The 17,098-nt window shown below is 52.9% G+C and overlaps 1 protein-coding gene across 1 annotated transcript in view; it reads right to left on the reverse strand.

Annotated features, from left to right (window-relative positions):
• Nucleotides 1-17,098, reverse strand: part of Myh9 (myosin, heavy polypeptide 9, non-muscle) — an 81,591-nt gene that overhangs the window by 19,684 nt on the left and 44,809 nt on the right. The window contains exons 4-17 of the mRNA NM_022410.3: nt 16,733-16,760; nt 15,693-15,786; nt 11,986-12,078; nt 11,448-11,511; nt 10,780-10,878; nt 10,436-10,579; nt 9,600-9,695; nt 8,651-8,769; nt 7,242-7,394; nt 6,219-6,392; nt 4,825-4,998; nt 3,121-3,235; nt 1,054-1,247; nt 843-964 (exon numbers count right to left, since the gene is read on the reverse strand). Coding sequence (NP_071855.2) covers nt 843-964; nt 1,054-1,247; nt 3,121-3,235; nt 4,825-4,998; nt 6,219-6,392; nt 7,242-7,394; nt 8,651-8,769; nt 9,600-9,695; nt 10,436-10,579; nt 10,780-10,878; nt 11,448-11,511; nt 11,986-12,078; nt 15,693-15,786; nt 16,733-16,760 — 1,669 coding nt within the window. The remainder of the gene's footprint in view (nt 1-842; nt 965-1,053; nt 1,248-3,120; nt 3,236-4,824; nt 4,999-6,218; nt 6,393-7,241; nt 7,395-8,650; nt 8,770-9,599; nt 9,696-10,435; nt 10,580-10,779; nt 10,879-11,447; nt 11,512-11,985; nt 12,079-15,692; nt 15,787-16,732; nt 16,761-17,098) is intronic.

The following is a 17,098-nucleotide window of genomic DNA, read 5'->3' on the forward strand; positions in this document are numbered from 1 at the left end:
AGACACAGGAGTAAGCTGCGGGCCGTGCCTGTTTGTTCCCTGCTAAGCACAGAGTCCTCATCTGGGACCGAGGGACAGGCATGCTCATAGGTTCCCTGGACACCACATTTCAGCCATGAATAGACAGCAGCACCATGGCAGCATCAGCATTCAGCACTCAAGAGCAACTAGACAGATGACTAAGCCCAAGGCACGAGCCCCTGCAGAGACAGCAGGAAGCCGCAGCACCTGCCAACCCTGCTCCCTAAGTCCCTTCAGCGACCATGTATCTGGTGGCTCCCTTTGCACCCGCCCGTCATCAGCCCTCTAAATGAAACCCCGAACAATGACAATCTTGTCCTTCCAGTGACAAGATGGGGCAACTCTCCTCATGCCAGTGGTTGTGTTGGATCGATTCTCAGGCAGTTGAATTTAAGGTCCCGTTTGGTGGCCCTGTCTGGAAGGCTTAGGAAGTGTGTCACTGGACATGGGTTTTGAGAACTTAAATAAAGACTTGGTGCCATTTTGAGTTTGTTCTGCTTTCTGTTACAGTTAGAGATGTGAGCTCTCAGCTTCCAACTCCAGTACAGGCCTGCCATCACACTTCCTGCCATGACAGTGATTCTTACTCTGAAACTATAAGCCCCAAATAAACCTCTCCTTCTTTAAGTTGCCTTGCTAAAGTCAGTGAGACAGCAGTGGTACCAGAACTAAGAACCATCATCCCCGACAGGGCAGAGGAAGGGTGCAGAGACCCTGTTCGTCATACATGCCAACACAGCCCTGGCTGAAGGTCCCTTCAGCAAACAGGCCCCCGAGGCTTACTCTACATGTAGCTTGGGCCACGGCCCAGGTCAGCTCACCTCTGCCGGAACTCCTGGAAGACCACCCTGTTGGGAAAGCCCTGGCGGCAGATCCGGATGCCCTCAAGGACGCCATTGCAGCGCAGCTGGTCCAGCACCAAGTGCGGGTCCAGTTTGCCGGCCTGGAGAGGAAAGCACATGGAGACAGTCTCACTGTGGTACCCAGGAGCTAAGGAGCCCTGCTGCCAGGGGTGCAGCCAAGCATCCGCACCTTCTTCTCATGGTTGGGAATGATGCAGCGCACGAAGTTGGGGTTGGTATTCCTCAACGTGGCCATGAGCTTGGCCAGCTGCTCCTTGTACAGCTGTCCGACAGTACGGAACATGCCCTTCCGGGTCTTGAAGGCACCAGGTAGTGCTGTCTCGGACATTCCAGCCACTTGGTCCAAGCCAATGATCCGATCCACTGTGAAGAACATATAGCTTGTGAGTACCACTGCCACACTGAGGGGTCAGGGGCACAAGAGAGACGCACATCAAGACAAAGAGGAGAGTCTGTATGGAGCTGCAGGACCCTTCTGCCCTGAGCTGAGACGTACAAGGGTCTCTGGATAAAACAGATCTGACCTGGGGAGGAGGCAAGGGAGACGACAGCAAAGCACAGAGGCACATCTCTAGTGCATTGTCAAGGTAGATGTGCTCATGTCCCCTACTCTAGCCAGCCTGGGAAGGCCCTCCAGGGCTGATGCCCCAAGGTGAACCAATGAAGTTGGAAATGTGTTTAGAACTGGGAGGTTTCCCTGAGCTCGGCTCTGCCTTAAAACCTGGCTTAGCACATATAGATTCCTGTGGTTCTAGGTTAAAAAAAAATAGTATCTGAGTTCACAGTGACCTTTTCTTAAAAGCACTGGCCTAGGAGCCAAGCAATGGGATGTCCAGATATGCTCTGTCATCATAGACAGGATCAGAGGACTCATTGTGTAGGTCCCCCCCACCCCCCAGCAGAAACCTCTAAAGCAGGTACTGGGGCAATCCATGGGAGCGTTAGAAACAATTCTGAAAACCCAGTGCTACCCAAAGTATTCCTAAGGGTCTTCCTGGAACATTTCACAGTATTACATGGTACGTGGCTGCTGCCCATAGGTCTTTACCCTCTAGACCAACCCTACAAGGCATGGCTCGTATCTGTATAGTCCACACCCTGCAGCAGTGAACAGTTTCTCCAAGCTAACAACAAAAGCAAGCCAACCAAATCCAAGCACCAGCCACGGGTATCAGCTTAGAGCAAGGGCTAGTATTAAGTCTGAAGGCAGCTCTGACTTCAGTACTCCGTCATGGGGCCAGTTACATAGACTGGCCTCCAAAGCCTGGGGGTATGTGGCTGGAGGAAACACTTGAGTCCTAGATTAGGGGAATGTGGCCCCATGGCGACTGGTCCCTGTATGTCTCCTGCTGCTGACCTACAGGGCTAGTGCTCTCTGAAGATTAACTGTTGAAGGACCATACAGCTACCCTTCAGCTAGACACAAAGTAGCACACACTGCACCTGAACCTCAGGCAAGACACACAGCTGTGCAAACAGAAGACACGGCCTCTAGGGGGAGCTCTAAGGAAGCAGGGTTTTTTTTTTCCTATATGTAAAACTTCCAACATCCCAACCCAGTCCTTCAGAAGCATGGCTTTCTAGTGGAGGCCTGTGCCAGACATACTGAGGACAGGAACCCCGGGTAGCACAGGGAACAGGCACAGCCAGGCAGGAGGAGTCATGGGTGAGGAAAGTACGACAGACACGTGCAAAACGTGCACAGCCCTGGGTACGCCACACACGACACCCCAGTGCAGGCAGGCAGCCAGTCACCTGATTCTAGGTGGAGAATGGGAAAGCGGCGATAGAAATAGGCTCTCTGAGTGCTCTGCATCTCTGCAACAGAGAGGTTAAAGCAAGACCCAGGCGGAGGAGAGGGGAAAATGAGAGGCAGAAAAAGAACAGCTTCAAGGCAGCCAGCCTCCTGAGGAGGAGAGAGAGGCAGAAGTGCAGGGACGCTTGGGGGCTGCAGGCCCGCGTGGTTATGGCTGGGGCTACCTGCGGAAGGGGCCTGGCCACCTGGCCAGAGAGCCAGCCAAGCCTACGGAGCCTCTAGCCAGGAGGAGATGCCTAGGGTGCCGCTTGGGGCAAACTGTCCCTTTCAATTCAGACAGGTCTTCCTTGTGAGCGTCACAAAGGACAAAAGACACCTGACCAGTGTCATGGTCCTTTGTATGGTGGCTGGGTCCTGTGCAGACTGGGAGGAGGACAGGCCCAGTGTGAGGCAGGGCTGGAGGGCAAAGGGCAGGCGTACCATCCTTCCACAGCTCAGAGACAAACTTGTCTGAGGACTGGTGAAGCAGCGTGGCGATGTTGTCGTTCAAGGGGTCCATGTTCTTCATCAGCCACTCGTCAGCTTTATAGTCCACCTGCAAGAGGCAGAGACCGGCCATGAGTTGCTCTGGGGACACAGACTCTCAAAACTGCTAAAGGGACACGGAGAGCCCTGGTGTGAACAACCTCTGACCTGGTACAGCCATCCCCAAGAATCAAGTGACAAGGGACAGAGGCAACAAGACACTCTCAGAGGGGCTGCAAATGGAAGCCGGCCATTAAGAACAACACAAGCTGACATGGTACAGCTGAGGGAATGATGTCACAGCTAGCCACAGAATGCTGTTGTCTTTAAAGTAGTAAGAACACAAGCAAAAGTCCTTTTGATGTCCATCACAGACTACACTCCTGTTAACTAACGTTATTTCTGCTTTCTCTTGTCTTTTCGGAACACCCACGTTTCCTAGAACTGCATGCATTGCTCTAACCTTTCCAAGTACATTCTCAACAACACAAGTCCTACTTCCATTGTAGAGGATCCCCGAGCCTCATACAGGCAGAGCAGCAGGCACCTTGGCCTCCCTCCCTCTAGCCCACAGGGCAGCGGCTGCCTCTGAGGAACAGGATGGAGCTCCCTTTGTCCTAAGATCAGCACACACATGCTATAAGATGCTGAGCACTTCACCCCCCGCCCCCAACGCCCTAGGGAACAGATGCAGGAACACAGCTATTTTCATTGGTCAGACCCTGGGTGGCAGGCAGTGCCCCACCGTCCATGGGATGCACCATGCAGTAGCAGCATTCTGTGAGCTTCTGTGCTGGTGGCTGGGCACTGCTGGGAGGCAGGAGGGACCGAAGGCCAGGAAGCCTTCCGAGGGCAGCTGTGTAAACAGTGCTTTGGTTTTACTGCATTTTTCTGGGGCATTTTAAGAGAGTTGCTTCAGCAGCCTAAGGAAGCACACGGACCTCACAGAAGAGGCCAAACAACACATGCCAGGGGAGCATGGAAAAGGCTCGAGGTCACCACTGAAGAGGTGCCAACCGTCCAAACGGTGCGCCCCAGCTAGTACTGAAGACTGCGGAGAGCAGAGACTGCCGAGCAGAGAGCAGCTTCCATCTTAGCATAGGCTAAGTTAGGCTGAGCGCAGCACTACCACACACCAGCTGTGTAGCCCCACGACAATAGCTGCTATCTACAGCAGGGACAGCTCCCTTCCCCCGGTGATAGAACACGACTGGCAATGTCTGGAGACAGTGTGGGAGGGTGCGACAGTCGGAATTCTGTGGGAGAAGCCTAGGGTGTTCTCAACACTGCAGAAGCACAGGCACAATAAAGAGAATCGGCTGCTAAAAGCCAAGGCGCCTCACCCTGAAGAACAGGAGCTCTCTCGTCTCTGCTCCCAGATCGGGAGACAGAAGCTCAAAGAGACTAAGCACCTTGCCCCAAAGTCACTCAGCTCCTAAGTATCAGGGTCTCGTTTCAGCTCCAGATTACAGCTCCAGCCCCTCCACCCCTAAAACATACAACACCACAGCCCTGACACCCAACCATAGTCTTCAAGCTTCCAACACCAGAGCTAGGCCTGGGTGAAGGGGCTCTGAAAGCCGGGTGCAGCCTTGCTACTCTACCACACATTAAGACCTCTGCCTGGGCCACACCTCCACCCTTCTCTGGCCGCCTCACCTTGCCGGCATAGTGGATAATGCAGAAATCAGCCTTGTCCTTCAGTTGCTTGGGCTTCTGGAACTTGGGGTGGGTGCCCTGCTCCTGCACCACCTTCTCCACGAAGCTCTTGTCAGTGGCCTTAGGAAACCAGCACTCCTCATCTAGCAGGGCCAGGATGCCTGGGGGACCCGCCTGGAGGAAGGGCAGCAAGGGCACAGGGTGAGCAGGGTATAGAGCTACGCCCACCCACGGGAGGATCCAGGTGCGCAAATCCTCATAATTCTCACACAGAGGATGGGCATTCTCCAAAAGGGAAAAACTGTCACTGAGATCAGGAACTGCATTAAGAACTCTGTTTTAAGACGCCTCTGGAGTCTGGGCTTCCACTGAGAGACGATGCACTGTAGCGGGTCTTCAGCAGTGACAGTCACTAGTGAAGCCAGTGAGACTGACAAAATGCACAGCTCCACGGCCACACCCCGAAGTGTCTAGTGCCAGGATGCTCAGAGGCTGCTGTCCTTGGACTAAAGGCCCCCCTCCCTAAGCCCTGGCCCTCACACTGTGACTACACCACTGCTTAATGAGGAGACAGGAGGCCTAAAAGAGAAGAGGAGAGGACAGAGCCCCAGAGACCCTATAGTCTCCTGGACACTGAACTTCTAAGAGATGGTTGCTCAGTCTGACACTTTGGAGCCAGACAAGGTCCTGACAACTAGAGATTCAATTAAGAACAAAAACAAGACCTTGAAAGGTCAGCATCAAAGTACATGTTCCATGTCCCACTGTCACTGACAGTGTTTCAAAGTGCTCAGACTTTCTCCTGGGCCTTCTGAGAATCTTTCTATGTGACTCAATGTCTGGGGTATTACAACCAGATCATCCAACTGCACTCAGGAGTTGACTCAGAGATGGAAACAGGTCAGGCTTCAATACAGTGCACAAACCCAAAAGCCCAAACCGAGTGCCTTGAACTCCATCTAGCAAGAGCTATAAATATGCTCAGATTTAAGGAGGAGGAAGGCTTCTTCTAGCCCCAGCCACCTCAACAGTCAAGGCCATGGAATAAGTGCTGTGTGGCTGTGTTGGCTCCAAGCAGATTAAGGCTGGGTTTTATGTGAATGGCTGCACAGTGCTGTGCTATAGCAGTAGGGGTAGGGGGGGGAAATCTTACTTCACAAAAGCATGCCGTTCCTTTTAAGACAAACTGGTCAGCACCTGCTGGATCTAAGGAAAATAGAGTGTTCGGGCCCCAGTCACACCCCCATTCAATTAGGGCGACTCTGACGAGGGTCTGGGCTATGAGCTCTCTAGACAGCAGAAGACCAGACACCCACAGCCAGCACGGGACTGCAGGTGTAGAGCACGCACTGCAGAGAGGAGCGAGGCGCCAGCTAGACCAGTGCGGCTCTTACCGGCTTCTCAATGAGGTCGATGCAGGGCTGCAGGTCCAGGCCGAAGTCGATGAAGTTCCACTCGATGCCCTCTCGCTGGTACTCCTCCTGCTCCAGGATGAACATGGTGTGGTTGAACAGCTGCTGCAGCTTCTCGTTGGTGTAGTTGATGCACAGCTGCTCGAAGGAGTTCAGCTGCAGGAGGAAAAAGGCATCAGAGAGGTCCCTCCTTCCAAGCAAGGATCCAGGACCACGGGGAAGGAGAGCGCAGGGAAGGTTCGCTGTGACACCTCCAAGCACTGCCTGTAGGCAGCAGGCGGCCAGAGATCTGCCATACTTGTGCCCTACTCCACAGCAGGAAGGCTCTGCCCTCTGTGGACAGCTGTGCTCTCTAGCAGGCTGACAAAGCCCTGCTCAGGATTGTGTTATGAGATAAACAAAGTGGCTGAGCAAGGAAAGTGCTTTGTTGACTACGTTAATCAAGCACCAGGACGTGGAAATACATCTGTGCTCCTCGTGAACAAGGATTAGCTGCGGGCTTCCTCTCCAAAGACACACAGATGAATGAGAGTGACAGCAACAGATCTCTGTGACTCTGCTGATACCACCATGGCAGCGTGCTATACTCAAGCCACAAGGGGAAAAGTTACAACTCTTCAGTGAGCTCCTGGGTTCTCTGAGGTCCTCCTGTGAGCTGCAGATGTAGGCTCTCGCCAGCTCTTCCTACTGCACCTCAAAGCCTTCACGAACAGGAACAATGTGTAGCCTCAAAGTGCAAACTCTGGCTGGGAAAACTAGCAGTCAGGCAGCATCTGCCCATGAAATCTCCAGGAGCTTGACCTCAAAGGCCAGCCCCTCTAAACCTGTCGGCTGGCCGTGGGCACGCGCCTGGGGGGTTTAACGCACACCAACAGGGTTCCGATGCAAACAAGATTGCCAGTGTGAGCAGCCACGGGACCCTGACCAAAACAAGACTCGGGACTCAAGGAGATGCCAACCAAGAAGCCGAGGGGGAAGCCTGGGAGTGTGAAGGCCACAGCTTACATCAAAGATCTCAAAGCCAGCGATGTCCAGGATCCCGATAAATGAGGCGCCCTGCCTCTTGGTCTTGTCCAGAGCTTTGTTGATGCGAAGCACCAGCCAGCGGAACATCCGCTCATAGGTAGCCTTGGCCAAGGCCTCAATGGCAAAGTCAGCCTAGGAACGACATCCGGGGACATGAAGGTTAGATACAAAGTCTGAAATCTGTGTGCCTCTGCCCCAGTGACTTCACTGTGAAGCTTTCCCCAGAGACAGCCTAGGCATGGAAGATGGGGAAGGCATTCTAGATCCTCACTGACGTTCTGTACGATGACAACAGCTGGAATGCCCCATGCCCCACAGCACAGTGAACCCAGATATCTGCAAAGACCTTTGTTAAAACAACAGTTGCATAAAGTAAAAAGAGGTAACATCCCAAGGCTTGCTTCGAAATGACACAGATGAGGAGGGGAAAGACTGACCAAGACTGGAGATCTGCTCAAGTTCCTTGGGACAGGCACAAAAGGGCCATTCTATTGTTTTTCATGTTTCTAAAGCTCCATAATAAAAAGCCAGAATTGAAACGAAGTTAAAGGGAAAAAGAGTCTGCAGGAAATAATAATCCTCATGGGTAAGACAATAAATAAACACTGTTGCTTGTTCTGACTTTGTTGTATTTTCTGAAGTGTTTTTAGCATTTTTATTGGGGGGGGGGGCATCAAACTGTCTTGTTAATTGTTATAGACATGAACAGTTGGCAGCAATTAGGAACACTGGCTTTTGAAAAAAAACATTCTTGTCTTTTCTGCCATGGCCCTTATCAGGAGCAGCCACAGGCTCCCAGCTATCCAGTGGGATCCTTTAGGAAGAGCCTTGATCATGCCATCTTCCAAGAGCTGGCGCCCCATAAAACCCCATGACCAGAGCCATGGACAAAGCCAAAGGAGGAGGAAGTCTGGCCTTCGAGGGCAGCAGGCCCAGGAATGACAAGAGCACTTGCTTGGCAGATGGTAAAGACCCTGCTTGTCTCTCAGCACTTGTAGCAAGGCAGCAGGTGGTAGAGAAACAGCTACTTGGCCTGAGTTCCAAAGATGATGGGGCCACTGCTGGTACCAGGAACCACGGCACAGAAACAGTGAGGCCTCGTTTTAAGCAAGGCAGAGTGCAGCAGCATCTTGAGCACCTAGCAGCCTAAAGGCAGCACTTGCCAAAGGTGGACCTGGGCGTGTCCCTCAGCCTTGGGTCTTTGCAGCGCTGAGCTCTGGATAGGAGCGCTAGTCAACAATTCCCACACAGCGGGCAGCCCAAAACAGTCTCACACTGCACAGCTGCAGGAACATCTTCCCAGGAAACACCCAGGCCATGTGACACACACACACACACAGAGAGAGAGAGAGAGAGAGAGAGAGAGAGAGAGACAGACAACAACATACCTGCTCTTTAGTCTGCGCCTTCTGCACATAGTCTCTGCCCACCTTGATGCGTGGGGTGAGGATGCCTCTGGTGAAGTCGGTCACATTGATCCCCAGGAGGTGGGACACCTTTTGAGCAGCTAACAAATTCAAAAAAATCAGGCAAGGGTGAGACATGGTTTAATTAAGCCCACATGTAGCCTGTGCAGAGAAGAAAGATGCGAAGGCAAACGCAGTCACTGAAGCTAGCCATAGTGTAGGGCTCTGCACACGGCAGGAGACCAGAAGCCTCAACCAGTGTTAATGCAGGTTTCTATCCAAAACCAGGCCTTCAAGGGAACAGGCCCACCCGAGGCCCAGCAGTATATAATCTCCCAGAAGTATCCAGTACAAAGCCACATACAACCCACGTTGAATGTTTTTAAGAAACTGCAAGTGAAGACAATGCTGTAAGACTCAGACAAACAGGAAACAGTAGTGGCTGAGAGAAGGGAGTTACATGGTGTCACATCCTGACCACTGCAAGGATGAAGCTCAGGTTACTTTGTCCCTCAAGCAGAAATGGCTTTTAGCACCAGGACAAGTGGTTTGTCTTCAGAAACAAGTGAGCAAAACTCAGGCCAGGAAAGAAGACCCCTCGGTCCCCTTAGCTCACTGGTGCAGATACTTGCTGTGTGTAATCAACATTTGTTCTAAGGAGGGCACAACAGTACACAGCTGGAGGAGGGCACAACAGTGCACAGCTATAATCCTAGCTACTAGGACAGGTGACTGCGCAGCACCTCAAGCTCACAGCCAGCCTGAGCAACATGGCTAAAATCCAACTCAAGAAAAGCCCAGAAACCTAAAAACAAAACTGGCGGGCCACACACCCACAAACACAGACAGAGTTAGGAAGAGAGGAGGGTTTGGCACTTCGGCTGATTTTCTCCTGAGCACACCCTCAGTTCAGACGAGAGCCTGGTGTTACCTGTGTTGTCCGGCATGGACGCCTGGTCAGTGTTCCGCTCCTTCTTGAAGGCAATGTTGCCAAGCTGAAGGACCCCAGAGATGACCCGCAGCAAGCCTGTGGTGTTTAGGAAAGACAGGCCAGAGTGGACAGAGGTTGGCTATGGGTAGCCAGTCCAAAAGAGATCCTCCGCTAAGCGTGAGTACTGCACTTCCCAGGGTGTCAGAATATCAGGCCTTATCTCACAGAGTGGAGGCTACCAGCCTTGGGAGCTCCCTACTACTCCAGATGGCCTGTCTCTCCTAGACCTCGGCTTGACAGTGCTAGTCAGACACAGGTCTGATAATATGTTAACCTTTCTTTTCTTTTTTCTATTTTGAGGAAAGGCTGTCATAGAACTCGATCTGTAGACCAGGCTGGCCTCAAACTCAGAGAGATCCAACCTGTTTCTGCCTCCCAAGTGCTGGGATCAACAGCCCATGTTCAGCCTTTCTAAGCCTACAGGAAGGACATGCTTCTGGTTCAAAGCCTATTGCCTGCTTTTACAAATACCGTTTTATTAGGACAGTTATACTCCTCCCTCTGTTAAATAGTGCCTGCCACTAAGCAGAGCATCTCTAGCCCGCCAGCCTCTCCCGCTCTCATAGAGTCATGACTGTTTCCTTTACTTGCCTGTGCTGTCAGCAGGAACAAACACCCTCAGGCCTATTAGTTAAAGACTTCCTTCCATTTCACAGGGACCCCTCAACCCCAAAACCAACACAGGACGTTTTCTACAGGCCCCTCATCTGCCTCAAGTTGTGCAGGAGCAAGCCAGCTAGTCTCAGCACCTCTACAACAGGAAGGCCTGGCCTTACCCATCTGCTCATCCTCTGGGATGCCCATAATTCTCATGGCCTCCATTGTCTCCTGGAACATGTCCTTGTCCTGCTGCCCAGGGATGGTGACGTGCCCGTTGGACAGGAAGCGGTATTTGTTGTATGGCTCCAACAGGAGATCAGCTGTGAGAAGAAGAAAGGCATGGTCAGTGAGGTATGAGACTCACAGGCTCCAGGCATGCTGTGATGTGATGCCCAGGACCGCTCTCTGCTGACTCAGCAGATACAGCTAGCAATTACATAACTCAGAGCATCAAAGCTCTGAGGCTGAAGCGCTGCCTGTGTCCCGCTTCTCTTCCCCTCCCAGCGGGGGCCCGACTCACTCTTCAGGTGTTCTCCGGCCCCAGACAGCAGGTAGTAGAAGATGTGGAAGGTCCGCTCCTCTTTGGCTTGGCGGATAGCACGAGATTTCTCCAGAAGATCTTTGGGTAGGTTAAAGAGTGACACGACATGCTGCGCTGGAGGGAAGGCGACCCCCTGCCTTACTCCCATCTCCATCAAAAAGAACTGAATGTCAGCAGGAAGGAAGAAAGACAGAGACCGGCAAAGCAGGGCAAAGCCAACCACCTCGCCTCCAGCCTTCAAAGAGACTGCTGGACTAAGCGTGCAGCTCGCACACTCGGAGAGCCGTGTCTGCTTAAAGAGATTCTGCTGAGTGACAGTACTGTGGAGACATTCCACAAAGGCCACAGGCTGATACAAGAGAGACACAGAACAGCAGCCACCATGGAGCTACCACGCAAGGGCCCCACTAACGAGTTCCAGTAGTTCCCTCCTGATCCAAGAAGGACCTCTCCTCCGAGCCCTGGGTCACATTTCTAGTCAGCTCCTCCATGAGCCAGCTGTTCTTGATCTTGTCCCAATGCCACACAAGTGCTAACACAGTAAGGTCCAAGAGAGGGGTGCTGACATCAGGAAGCAGCCTGTCTTCTCTAAGGGCTGCCACCTCCCACAATGTCCCATCTCTTGATTCCATCAGCCATAAGGATACAAGTCTCAATGTTGGCACCAACAATGTAGCCATTGACATCAAAGTTGATACGAATGAATTTACCCTGAGGAGAGACAAATACAGAGGACATAAATCTCAGAGAGAGGGAACAAGGGGTTCCATCCAGCCCGGTTCCTGTACCCAGAGGCTGAGGAAGACCAGAAGCTCTGTGTTTTAAAAGCTGAGCCAACATAGGTACTAGGCTGATCGATGTGCCCAGCCTGGGGTGGGCTCCTGCCTGTCATGGTCCCATGTGACCTGACCCTGGGAACCCACTGGCCGCTGGTATGACAGGGCACGGACAATGCTCCCTCACTGGCTTGTCCCATCTTCTGTGATCATTCTAAGGCTGTGGTCATTCTAACTAAGAGGGGGAAGGGCAGGGCCATGCTGACAGGAACTTGAACACCAACTGGAGAAATGAACAAAACCTCAAGTCTTTGTTTGGGGTAAAAGCACCAGGTGGGAAGCCATAGTGCCAAGATACGTGCCCAGCGCCCTGTCTCCCGAGAACAGGGTGCCACCAGCTGGTACTCACGAATCGAGAGGAGTTGTCATTCTTCACCGTCTTGGCGTTTCCAAAGGCCTCTAGGATAGGGTTGGCCTGTAGCAGCTGCCGCTCCAACTCCCCCTGTGGAGGAACCCAGAGTCTCAGAGAGGCCAGAGAGCAGCGTGGGCTAAGCCTGAGGGAGGGGCCTGGGAGCTGCCACCCTGCCCTCCTCCTGCTGCTGTGCCTTTGCACATAGGCTGATCAGAAACTAACCTGCGAGGAAGTCAGGAGGCTACCGGCTCTGGGAAAGAGTGTTGAGAGTGGGAAGATTAAAACAACCTGTCTCGGAGACAATCTCGTCCTATGACCCGCTGGCCTTCTGCCCCTTCGTGTATCTAATCCCCACAATTTCCCTTTGCATAAAAGGACAGTCATCAGGTCCACAAAAGACACAAGTTATCCCATCCAGACAGAGTGAGTGGAACTGTCCCTGCCTCCAAACCTTCCCTGACATCTAAATGAGGGATCGGTAAAGCCCCAGATATTTATCAATAATTTCCACAAATCCTATCTGTAGAATCCTGTTGTTTGTTGGGCGCCAGAAGAAACCCTTGTACGTTTTGTTCCTGGACCCATGGTGCTTACATAGACAGACAGCTGCCCTGTTTCACAGACTCAGGAACTGAGGTTGGGGAAGGAGGGACAATCTGTTCAAGATCACTGAGCCCCGAATCAGCAAACTCAAGTCTTCTCCCTAACCACTGCCAATCACTTTGATACCCCTGCCCTGGCCACTGGCCACCATATCAATTCTGCAAGCAGCGATCAACAATGGTCAAAACTGGCTGAGGACCTAGGACCCTTTCTTTGTGACAGTAAGAACTCTGGAGGGGAAAGTACTTGACTCCCACCAAGCGGAGTTGACATTTATCAGCAGGGCTGGAGAGTGGCCAGGGCTTTATGGAAACAGCAGCCACCTGAGAGCAATGAAAGGTAACGTGGAAGCAGTGGCAACGGCTCTCCCAAGAGTCAGCAACACCACACCTGCCTTCCAGGGCACCTGCCTTCCAGGGCACCTGCCTTCCAGGGCACCTGCCTTCCAGGGCACCTGCCTTCCAGGGCACCTGCCTTCCAGGGCACCTGCTGCAGACCACGTGTCTACAGGGCACCAGCAAGGTTCTAGAGTCCACCAGAGTTCAGAAATGAGCCAGGTTAAGTCTCCTCACCCTGCCACCTCAGCCAGGGCTCCCCACTTCTGCAGAAACTTCCATGTTCCAGTAAGGTAAGTGGAGAGGTCACTCTACTCCTGAGAAAAGGGTCAGTGAGGCCAGGCCATAAAGCAAGGATGGCCACAGGGCAAGAATAGCCATGCCCTCAGTGATGGCTCTGCATGCGCACTTGGAACCAGTAGTCACCAAGTGCCAGGATCCTTCCTCCCATACGCCTCGAGCAGACCGGGGATCAGCCCACAGGCGACCCACATAGCCACACTTGGCTGGGAGCTGCTCCCTGCCCAGTGTCACTCCTAGCAAAGCATAGGCCAGGCTGCCAGGATGGCAGGGCCACTCCTGTTTCCTCAGACAGAGCCTCTGCCTGCCTGCCTGCTTTAGAGGCAGAACTCAGGCTTCTCTGAACCCACACACAGCTGCTACGGAGAGATGGATCACTGGGCCAAGTGGGAGCAGTTAGAGCCCATTAGAGCTGCTGATGGGGAGAGTTTGCGTCAGACATCTAACTAGGCACAGGAGCGACTTTGTGAATGAAATGTGCACAAAATTAAATGTGCTGGTGTATGATCCTAAGTTTGAAATTGCTGGTCCAGTTTCTAAAAACCTTTCCTGGGGTTGGGGGGGTGGTGGGCACTCCATTAGTACATTTAAAAAAAAACCTGAGGGAGACAGGATGGCTGCTCAGACTACACAAGTCCACCCTGCCTGTCCTCTTAAGTAAGCTCAGCTCTGAAAATCCACAGACCTAGCCAAGGCCGCATAAAACGTCTGGTGGGCTTGGTCTGCAGGTGTGGGCGGTTAAGTCAGTCACTGCAAGTAAGAGCGCTCTCTCCCAGAAATGTTCTCCCGCTGCAAGAAGGTCAAGGATGGAAAGTCACAGTACAGCTTCAGGCATGGCAGACAACTCCACTGGCCAGTGGCCTTTGCAGTGACTGCACAGCGGGGGCAACCAGTCAGTCGCTCCAGCTGGAGGAGGAGCCGGGCACAGAGCACCCACCACGGGATGTCTTCACAGCTTTCTACCCACATCACCCTACAGACCCCAGTTATTTGTACGCCGGAGGCCTGCCTTCCCTCTAAAGTTGAAACCCAGACATGAGACACGCAGGGCCATTTTACTGCTCTCTAACTAGGGTCTTGTCTCTTGTCCTCCAGGGCAGAGACTCCAGCAGCACCCTCCTAAAAACCAGTCACATACCAAGCATTCAACAAATAGCTGGGAAATAGATTTTACTCCAAATTCAGAGACAGAAAACCACAGCCAGAGACCTTCTAACCTCACAGTGCTGTTTTTAAAACAGGTCTCCTATGAAGAATGGAAAATGGGGGGGGGGGGGGAGAGGAGAGTAGTGGGTGGAGAGAGAAAAGAAACTTTATTAGTTTCTAAATATAATTCCTAACACCCCATGGAAAAAGTTTCAGAAAGTCCCAAGAAGCTTGGCGTGTAAGAAGTTGTTTCTGGTCTGGTTCCAAAAGACGGTACATGGGTGTCGTGCGGCGGCACCCCGGCTATGCATGCAGAGACACACCCCACTTACTAGTGAACACAGTGCATAGGACACCAGTACAGTGAAGCCAGTGAGGTCAGCAGAGCACCCCAATGGCCTTGGGGTGACATCACTGGCACTTAGATTTCTCAGGGCAACCAAGGAGACTCCAATTGGGACCTCCCAGCATCTCTCCCAGCTTGTGCCAGGAGACGAGGGGCCAGTCATCTGTGACTAGTGGGCACCACCGAGCGTGTGGGGCTCTGGGAAGGCAGGTGCACATCCTACCATGCCGAGATAAGAACTGCACAGGGCCTAACTGGAATTCAGGCAGATCTGGAGCTCTGAGAAAAGCCAAGTGATGAGGCTGACCCAGTCAGGAACTGCCGTGTGCGTCACGCCCAGCCCTCCTCCCGAGACCATCAGTGAGCTGAGCCTCTAGGAAAAGATCTAGCTGCAGAGAGTGACAAGGTGTGGGGTGAAAAGCTGCTCAGAAGAATGTACGGAGTCCAAGGGCACACGATGGCAGAACACGCATTCCTGGTGCAAACGTGCAGTAAAACGTGCATCTCACCTAGCCAGGGCACTGGAGTTCCACCACAATCCACCAAGGGAAGAGGGAAAAAAGGAAGTAAGACGACTTTCCAACTGTGCTTTCTCAGTGAGAGGACTGTCCACCCAGAGGCATTGGCTCGCACAACAGAACAAGGATACGGGGTTCGAAGGCAGGTCAACCCAAGTCCTTCTGGCCTCCATCACCTTGAGAGCCACGTCTTGGGGTCTTGGGCTGGCTCTGCATGCAGCCATTAGCTGCCATGGCAAGCATTCTGCTGTGTAAACCCTGAGATGGCTCCAGTTTTCATAGCAACTTGGAGAATTCGGAGGCTGGGGACCTGCTGCTACCCAGCCACTCCCAAGACCCTAAGCTGCCACCTAGGGAAGTAGGGGGCCTCTGTGTGTTCCCAAGAGCATCCTTTAAAGATGAGGCCTCCCTCCTTCACCGCCCTTCCCCAGGCCCGACAAGGCGCCAGCCACTCACCTGGTCCTTCTTGCTCTTGTGTGAGGAGGCCACATGTGCCAGGTACTGGATGACTTTCTTGGTGTTCTCTGTCTTCCCTGCTCCAGACTCCCCCCTGCCAACAGAGGGAAGGAGCCCTCACTGAGAGGTGACTGCATCCTCACCGTCCACCCCACACAGCAGCACTGTCTACCGCTCTGCCCTTCCGTGGGTACCCATGAGGGAGCCAACATGAAGAGAAAGGAACAACAGACCGAATGTGATACTCGGGAATCTTCTCTCAGTCTGCTTCCCATGGCCCACCAGAGCCAAACAAAAGCCAAGTGACTCATATCCACTGCCCACCCTGGTCACTTGGCAACCTCCAGACCCAACTGTTTAGCCGTCAAGGAGGCAGCGGTTGACCTGGGAGCCAAAGACACTTATATGTGCTCCCTTGAAACATCTCTGGGAGGCAATTTCTGCTCCATGAACTCCCACCTCCTTAGTAAGACGGAAAGTAGCCATATCAGACCAAATCAGAGTCAGAAGGCATGCTGGGGTCTGGGAAAGCCTACTGGTGGCTCGTGCTGGAGCCTGCGTTCCTCCTCTGCTGTCACACCCACCCACCCACACTTCAGTACTTGAGGAGGGCTGACAAAGGCCTTGGTTGTGACACAAAGCTCCCTGAGAGCACCAGGCATAGCTCTGAGTCCTGTCTCAGGGAGGGGAGGGGCCTGAACTAGGAGTGAGCTTATCAACCTGCTTTTGACAGAATAAGAGCAGGGGTGAATGTGCTCAAACCCAGCACCACAAACAAAATCATCAGAGCAATAAACACCACCACTACACGCACGCGCACACACACGCACACGCGCACACACATGCACGCGCACACACACGCGGGTGCGCATGCACACACATACACACACCCACACGTACGCGCGCACACACACATACACACATGGGTACACTCGCACACGCACACTCGTGCACACACACATACACACACATGCGTACACTCACGCACGCACATGCACACACACACACACTCCCTCCCTCTCCCTCTCACAAACACTTACGTGCACAGGATGGACTGATCTTCCCGGTCTGCAACAAAGAGGACACCAGGTTACCTTGGATAAGAAGGAAAACACCTCTCCCTTCCCATCCCAAGAGTTGCCAAGATAAGGAACAAAAGACTTAAATGCTTCTCTGAAAGGACCCTCCCAGGCCTCCAACCTGGGCTGACTGTGGACAGCCTCAGATGAGGGACACCTACAATGGCAGAGCCCCAGGCAGCTGCCTGCCCCCAGCTCTGGCTGCACACCCCTGCCCTGCCCACTCCATCCCGTGAATATCAGGAAAAAATGTCCATGGCAGGCACCTGCAACACTGACCACATTTACGCAAGGAATACTGTTTAAGGGGCCAGAAATCAGAGCAGG

The sequence above is a fragment of the Mus musculus genome, chromosome 15 (genome assembly GCF_000001635.26).
Source record: "Mus musculus strain C57BL/6J chromosome 15, GRCm38.p6 C57BL/6J".
NCBI classification, from domain to species: Eukaryota; Metazoa; Chordata; class Mammalia; order Rodentia; family Muridae; genus Mus; species Mus musculus.